Consider the following 8,406-nt stretch of genomic DNA (forward strand, 5'->3'; position numbering starts at 1 on the left):
TATATTTGTTTAACTGTGTACCTACTTGTGTATATGTGCTTACACCTACTTTGGAAAAATAAAAGTCTTTCTTTTTTTCTGTATATTACTTTAAAAAATAAATAACTTGTTATTATTTCCATTTTATTTAAATATACATATTAAGAATAGTACTTGTGTCTTCCCCTTGTGTGCTAAGAATTAAAAACTTTAAACATGAGGGATTCGAACCTATTATGAATGTAATAGGTGGTTTTAACATGTTTTTCTCTCGAGGTTTTAGACAATTTTAACACAAGGTTTGATAGAGGGAACTCTGTAACTGATATGTTCTTGTAATAGTCCCGAAATTGAAGAAAGAAGAATTACAGGATAGGAGAAAGACAGCCCTTCCGAGAACGAATTTTATCTGTTTAGGAAAAAATTCGCTCCGGGCGGGAATCGAACCCGCGACCTAGCGCTTACTACGCTCATGTGCTACCTTTAGCTTTACTAGTGATAAGAACATGTTACCACTAGCACACCTGGTGGATCTTGTATGAATTATACACAACTCGGATCCGAGGGATTTCTTTTTTGTAGCGGGACTTTTTTTTAAATTTCCCACTAAAATCTCGCCCTCACATTAGGCCCCTGTGTCAGATCCGTTCAAATTTCGGGAACTGATAAAACTTTTTTTTCTTATCAGTCTGACTTTTTGAATTTTCCACTTTTCCTTCTGAGTTTTCTTTTATTTTTATTGTGTTTTTGTAAAGAATCTTTCATGTGTCAAATTGACAAGTAGTTCCTATTGACTGCCCAGAAACTGCATTCAATCTTTTACCATGCAAACTCAGTAATAAAACTCAAAGAATCAAATTTCAACTGAACCTGTGTACAGTGTGTGAACAAAATGTGTTTTATAAATAGCTGCTTCTTGTGAAGTGAAACACCTAAATAACCATTCACCCAAGAACTAAGCCCGGGAAAACACAGGTTCTAGATAGAAGTGATATTCAAGATTAGAAGTATTTTTCCTTCCCAGCCAAAATGGCATCCAGGGGAATGTATGTTACGGGTACAGATGGCACAGACTTCTCCCATCGCCAGCAAATAGCATCTCACTATCAAACAAGTGTATTGAACAAAACCCGTTTGAAGTATACAATATTTTTCCACTACTTATTATTCTTTGTAATGCTAGCAAAGCTGTCCGCCGACATTCTAGACCGATTAGACATTTTCATTTTAGAAATTGAAGAGTTGCTGATACCCAAACCACTCCTGTGGGAGTACATTTGGTGTTTCAGTTTGCTTGTGTCCTTCCTTGGATTATCTTCCATACGGAAAAACAACATTTCCACCATGAAGAAATATGTGTACGGGATTGTAGCATTTGGGTACATGCCCATTCTGTATGCGGTGATTTATTATTTCCATGATTTCTGGACGTACATCACTTTGGATCCAGATGAGGATATTGAAGACAAAGAGATCACAATGTGGCAAGGCTACCCTTACGCTTTACTCTGGTACATTTTCATTGTTCTCGCTCTACAAGTACACACTTTCTCATTGTATTTCTCAAACAATCTGATACAATGTTGGAGACTGAGGGCCGCTATTAAGAAGCAGTAGAATTGTTTACCTGTGTAAAAATATGAAATTACCAAACTCTACTCATTCAACCATGACTTTGTACAATATTCCTCAGATATTTATTTAAATTTTAAGGCTCAATGTATGCTCTTTCTATGAACCAAACAGGGATTTTGCCAAAACAGTTTTAATATTTGTGGAATTAAATACTTATATATTTTCTATTTTCATATATTCACCTTAATTCAGAGTCATTTGTTTAATATCTGTTTGTTTTATTAAAAAGCACAAGTTTTGTATAATCATCTAGTAAAATAGGGGAAGGGGTTATACGTTATAGTCCTTAGACTGCTGAGTTTAATTTTTTTTTTTTTTTTTTAGTTTTAATAGTGCTTTATTTATTCATAATTTTTAACAGTAGGTACAATGTTACAATAGTAATAAATACTTTTCTTACTTATTTTCACATCCAGGGAAATGGCTTTTTTTCTTACTAATGGGTGGATTTGGTTGTATGTACCTACATGTCAGTAATTTATTTTTCACTGTCAAAATTCACAGGGAATGAATAAGAGTGAGTAGAGGAAAAGAGAGCAGCTGTCATCAACAAGAAGAGGGAAAATGTGAATCTCCTTTAAGCCATAACTCAAACCATTGGTCTCTCAAACTTCTAATAATAGAAAGTTGTTTTCAAATGCCCGGATTTTTTTTTTTTTTTCTCTAAAAATAGAAAGTAAAAACATGAAAATGTAAACTTATACAACTTGCCCGTTTTCAGTCATGGAAAGGGTGTAAAAAATTGTAGTTTTATTTACATTTCTAAAAAAAAAAATATATAATAGGTACCTATTTGAAGAAAAGTGGTAGAAGTCTGAGAGGTTAAAGGTTAGAATTAGAACACTACGAGTATATTTAGATTATTTAGGTATTTCTTTTTAAACTTTTACATCCCTTTGAGAGTTTGAGTGAAAGCACAATTCTGCTTTAACCTGACAATTGACATTGTACTTATTTATTTTATAAATAATTATATTTTTTAAAGTCTTTTTATTTTGAAATCAAAATGGATAGTTGGATTTATTTTATATGGAAGCAACAAAGGAGTATTATTTTGTTTAAAAAATGTATATTCATTTGTGGTGTTTTAGTTATTTTAATAATAAAATAAACCATTGCAATTTTATCTTAGTTGAGTTTTTTGAAAAAAAAAAATCATTAAATTTGTTTTATTTTTTCTTAGAAGGAACTGTATCAAAGAAGTCTTGTCCTGAAATTGAAGAGATGAAAACAAGAGAGAAAAATGTTAGCCATTCTGATGGGAAGTGAACCTGTGAACTAGCACTTGGAAGTAGGTAAAATAAATAAATAATAATAAAGAACAAAAGACAATTTAAGAATACATGAAATACAAAAATATATTTAATTAAAAAGCAAAATACATTATTTATTTTCATTGACAATTTTAATGTAAAATTGTTTTGTGAAATAAAATGAGAGAAATAATTCGAAGTCACAAAAAATAATAATGAGAAAAAAAAATATGTAGAAAGTAAAAGAAGGGGGAATGTTGAAAATGAAAAAAATACTGAAAAATAGATAGGTAGGTAGGTAATACTTTAAGTGAGAAGAAAAGGCAAAGTCTATAAAATCAACACATACATATTAATTGCAAAAAAATATACTGAGAATAAAATACAATAATTGGGTTACTCTTGAGGAACTTTTGATTGTTTTAATTGGACGGAATCATTGTTCACTAAGAATAAAATTAGAATGTGTAAGTCACTGTGCGTTAAAAAATACATGTTCATTAAAATTATTACTATTCCAATAATACATTGGTTAGTCTGGTCTAGTCTAATGCAAAATATATTGATAGCTATATAAAAATTTAGGTACAAAAGCTGCAAAAAGATCTACTCAAATTAACAAAAAAAAAGAGTAAATTTTTGCAAAGCCCATAAGGTCTTGAGAGACCAATCATACCTATCTAGATATCTATGTCAAGATAATAAAATTTGGTAGGCATTACTCGTAACCTACAAAACATACAGCAAATAAAATACTAGGTGCATACTTGGAAAATATAAACAAATACCTAATAGCACAATAGACGTGGTTGTCACTTAATGAAATATTTCATAGGTATTTCTCATAGGTACATACTGATAGTTGTAGCATAAAATAGAATACTGACAAATAATAATAATAAAAACCACTGAAAGGTTCTACATGACTTTGTGGTCAATGCACTTGCCTGAGGAAAAAAAAATCCATACCTTGACTGGGATTGAACCCACGCCCACCTGAACAGCATACCCTGATTACCACGCGAGCAGGTCACCACATCATCGATTTTTTTTTTTTTTTTTTTTTTTTTTTTTTTTTTTTTACAAAATAATACTTTTTTTTTTTTTTTTTTAAAAAATAGGATTTTTTTTTTTTACACTCAAAATACCATTTATTTTGTATTTCTTAAATAAGTGAAAAAAAAAAAAAAAAAAAATGGTAGAGCTGAGTTCATTTGTACCTAGCTACTAGTCTCTTGATATTAGGTACATTGATATTAAGTAGCTCACATTCAGTACCCATTGAATGTATGTCTGTGGTTCTGAATATATCTACATTGACACATGTTAGGTACTTATTGATTAGGTAGCTAGCTCACTTTACATTCTTAGTACCCATTGAATGTATGTCTATCATTCTGAGGATACATTTGCATGACGAGGTTTCGACTTTCTTTGCGATGTTCCCAGGACCGCTTTGATTCCTGTTGAAGACACAAAAGGAAATTATTAAAGAATCTTTCTTTTACTTTATTTTATGGAGGGAACTGTAACTACTAAGGTCTTGTCATCCCGAGTTCCAAGAGAAGAGGGAAGACAGGATAGGAGAAAGCCAGCCGTTCCGAGAACGAACCTCATCTGTTTCGCCCCGGGCGGGAATTGAACCCGCGGCCTAGTACTTGCGAGGCAGACGCACAAACCCTTCAAGCAAACTAGGCTAGCCAAAATATTGAGGGACAGTTCAGTTAGTATGGAAGATAGCACGTCTCTCTTCTAAGGTATCATAGTCGAGTGGAAACTTAGATCTCGCTTATTCCGTTCAAAAATCTTATCTTTCCGGCGCCAACGACCTTACCATAATACGAGCTAAAACGCCTAATATATAAAAAAAAAAAAAAAAAAAAAAACCACCTCCCCTTTTTATACTTTTTCCACCTACTAAAAAACTAGAAAAAACATCAAGAAAAGTTCTCACTCATGTTCCAAACATGAAGAAATAGGTAATTGTACCTAGGAGTAGAAATAACTCAATAAATAGAATACATTGTAGAAATAATAGGTAGAATACCTTGTTCTACCTACTCAGGTGGGAAAATCAAAGTAATAATGCCTACCAGACGACATGTAATAGACACTTAACATGTTAATGTCAACAAATTAAGCATGTTAATGATACGTGGGAAGAAAACATCTTCAGTACCTATCTGAAAGGAAAAACTATCTGCTATCTTCAACAATACCTGAGATGTAGGTGAGCTAGGTACAAGGTATGTCTCAAGATGAGAAAATATTGCCTAGTGGAGATGCCAAAACTCCAAACTCAAATACGTACTATACAAAACAATAAAATGTAGGTATAAAATGTATTGTTAGTGGAGATGTCAAAACTCCAAAAATAAAAAACAATGCAGGAATGTGATTGAAATAGTGAAATTTTTAAAAAAAAAAGAAAAAAAAAAAGGAAAAATATTTAATGTAGGTATAGGTACGTAGAAATGTTAGTGGAGATGCCAAAACTCCCACAATGAAACCAATGCTCAAAGTTAGTGGAGATGTCAAAACACCCACAATGAAACCAATGCTCAAAGTTAGTGGAGATGTCAAAAAAGCAATGAGAGCAAAGTAGTAGGAGAATGATAGATGATTGTACAGAGGATACAGGAGCCAGTCTCTACGCCAACAGTTCAGAGGGAACATGAGAACAGCAAACATCAGCAGTACAGCTGAAAACAAAAGCAAAATATGTTGTTAAAATTGTTGAAATACGTGACAGTTAGACCATTTTCCAAAAGCATGATAGGTAGCATTATAAAAGCATTATTGAATGCATTTGTGGTTGTACTTAACTTAAAGTGCCTCTGAACTTGAGACTGCAGTCAAAAGACATTGTTACTTTATCACTTGTCAAAATACTTCCACAGAAAACTACAGTAGGTATGTTCATATGTTGTAAGGTACCTATCCCTTACAATGTACCGGCAATTGGATTTTAGCCTGACACCTGTGATTAGCTTATATTTTGTGTTGTTAGTTGTTGTGAGTGCCACAAGACTCTTAAATTATCTTCAAAGGGAATTGGGGACAAGGTGGATTCCACAAAGTCTAGGAAAATTCATAAGGGAAGAGCTCACATTGAAAGAAAAGATCAGTCATTGGATTACTCCAGAGAGTCTAGACTCTCAGCAACCCCCAGCTGCCACTCAAAAGAAATATACTTAGGATAAGGAAAGTAAAAAAACTCTCATCTACTAACCTGATGCAGCAGTCAACACAAAGGACACCATAGTAAGTAGATACTCATAGGTAAGTACCAACTGTAAAGGATATCGGACTACAATACCGCTGAGAATGATTTGAGACGAATACGAGAAGATGAAAGCCAGAGTCACACTCATCTGAATGAACAGGAGCCAACCTGGAATCAGGGAACAAAAAGGTAGAATAAATAAACAGGATTACCTGTCTTCTCCCTACCCTGGTTTAGTAAGTATGGGTCAAATCTTCTGAAAAAAGGAGATTAAATAAAAAGGAAATGGGTCAATCAATGTGATTTTTCAATTTTTAGCCTCAAGATACCAGCATTGATTGATCTCAGGTACCATAAGCTTTGTACAAAACAATACAGGAATGGGTCAATTTTTCTACTATGCTCTGAAGATGCTATGTTTAAATGTGTATAATAAAATACAAGATAAATTATAATCAAAAAATAGGTAGGGCTATGAATTAAATAGAATGACAAAGAAACAGGTGTAGTGGTAGACTTTAAAAATCAAATCCTAAACTTACCTGGCAATAACCACTCTCGTATGACATAATACTCAGAACTGTATATCCCATTACACCCGGTGAACCTTTTGTCAAACTGATAGTAAGGGTATCGGAAGCCATCAAAGCAGTACTGCCATATGCCCATGTTTTTGAACTCGGAGAATGCATCGTCATATGAGGAGATCCAGTATGGGCTGCAAAAATATTTTCAGATATTTAGATAATTGTTTGATTAATCAGGCTGGGGAGCTTAATCAAGGAGTAGACCAGTTTAGTCTGACTGGGAGACTTTGAATGATTGTTTTGCTGTGTTGTTCAACCAGTCACAGGCTGGCATCTTTTTTTTACTATTCTTATTTATTTGTTATAATAAATAAATGTTTCTTCAGAGAGCAAAGCCTAAAGGCAAGGTATAAATAAACAAAATTTAATTAAAAAGGTACCTAATTTACCTGATGAATGCAATGAGCAAGAAGAGACCTCCAGCATATAAGTATAGGCCTCCTCTGACCAAAGTTTCTGTAAAAATCAGAGAGAAATTATTCAATTAATTTTATTTGTCTCGTAAATTTCTTATTCACACTGAGTAGGTAAAAAAGAATTTCTGATTGTTCATATGAAAGTTTCTGACCATTATTGCTTTTAATGACAATGGACTAGTGCTTGCTAGAGTACTTTAAGCTTTTAGATTTTCTGGGTCATGCTACTCCTTGGTTGAGTGAAAATATCTAAACAAAGCTGGAAAAAAGGCTATTTCTCATAGAATATATAGAAAAAAGAACCCTATACATACTTACCATGTTCAAATTTGATAATCCAGAGTTCAAACAATCAACCACACCCTGATCATTTTGATGAATCAGACAATCATAATTCTGTCAAAATCTACCGTAACCACAATCCTTAACTCCCTCTTATCCATTAAACAAAAAATGTCACCACTGAAACTTTTCAAATTGCTTTATCCTATCTACCTATAAATTCCTCAAGTTGTATCGGTGATTCATTTGCTCAATCCTCCGTTGTCTTACCTGAAGCCTTTGGATAATCCAGCTTGGAATCTGATGTCATTTTGCTACCTCCGTTTGAACTAGGCATTTTGTGTGGCTTAAATACTGAAACACTGGGTTAAATTAAACACTGAAATCTGTTAAATACCTAATTAATTAAATTTTGTAATTAATAAAATTAATTATTTTGAAATTTGATTTTTCCCAAAAAATATTTTTTGTTGACAAGTTTTTTAACGGTTGAGAAGCTAGCAAACAAAGAAATTAATAAAATTTTCCCAGATTTGAGATTTGCACGCGTGGCTGGCTTCACATCTTATTTAGGAACCGTTTACAAGCAGTTTTTTACCATTGACGATGTTTTTTTTTCTTTTAGGTTTAGCCGTTTAGCTTAAGTTCAGTTCCACGTTCCACATCTGCAGGTGGGTGAGGGTGAGGTGGGTAGGTATAGGTACTAGGTAGGTACCTAAGAACAAAAAAATATCGGTTGAAATATTAGACATACCAAAAAAACTTAGAACCAGATAAAAGCCATGGACATAACGGATATTTTCAAATAAAAAATAGGTACCTACACGTAATTTTAAACGTACCTACCTATCATGGAAATACCTATACAATGCCGAAAAAAGGTCTATTTTCTGAAGAAGCCTTCAGTTGAAAAAGGCTCTTGTTCCAAAGGCCGTAACTCTGAAAATAATTATGAAAATTGATTAAAAAAAAAAAATATTGGAGAAGACCAATAAAATAGTTTTCTTTCATCCCATATAGAAAAAAAA

The 8,406-nt window shown here is 32.9% G+C and overlaps 2 protein-coding genes across 2 annotated transcripts; one reads left to right on the top strand and one right to left on the bottom strand.

Moving 5' to 3' along the window:
- Positions 1-596: 596 nt before the first annotated feature.
- Positions 597-2,769, top strand: LOC103524953 (protein jagunal). The gene has a single exon (XM_008489995.3). It carries the CDS (start codon positions 1,009-1,011, stop codon positions 1,594-1,596), a length of 588 nt encoding a protein of 195 aa, XP_008488217.1. The 5' UTR covers positions 597-1,008; the 3' UTR covers positions 1,597-2,769.
- A 1,295-nt stretch (positions 2,770-4,064) lies between these two features.
- On the bottom strand, positions 4,065-7,844 carry LOC103524963. The gene is made up of 6 exons (XM_017449814.2): positions 7,649-7,844; positions 7,070-7,136; positions 6,636-6,811; positions 6,100-6,261; positions 5,451-5,569; positions 4,065-4,363 (listed from the first exon to the last, which is right to left on the bottom strand). Exons 1-6 carry the CDS (start codon positions 7,713-7,715, stop codon positions 4,235-4,237), a joined length of 720 nt encoding a protein of 239 aa, XP_017305303.1. The 5' UTR covers positions 7,716-7,844; the 3' UTR covers positions 4,065-4,234.
- Between the last annotated feature and the right edge of the window lie 562 nt (positions 7,845-8,406).

This window comes from Diaphorina citri, unplaced genomic scaffold (assembly GCF_000475195.1).
Source record: "Diaphorina citri unplaced genomic scaffold, Diaci psyllid genome assembly version 1.1 scaffold129, whole genome shotgun sequence".
NCBI classification, from domain to species: Eukaryota; Metazoa; Arthropoda; class Insecta; order Hemiptera; family Psyllidae; genus Diaphorina; species Diaphorina citri.

Bases quoted from the DNA above. Each gene is read 5' to 3' on its own strand.
- LOC103524963 (XM_017449814.2), bottom strand. From the start codon at position 7,715: ATGCCTAGTTCAAACGGAGGTAGCAAAATGACATCAGATTCCAAGCTG. The intron at 6,262-6,635 runs GTAAGTTTAGGA...CCCTGATTCCAG, and splicing joins ACGAGAGTGGTTATTGCCAG to GTTGGCTCCTGTTCATTCAG. The intron at 4,364-5,450 runs TTGACATCTCCA...GTAAAAGAAAGA, and splicing joins ACTTTGCTCTCATTGCTTTT to TTCTTTAATAATTTCCTTTT.
- LOC103524953 (XM_008489995.3), top strand. From the start codon at position 1,009: ATGGCATCCAGGGGAATGTATGTTACGGGTACAGATGGCACAGACTTC.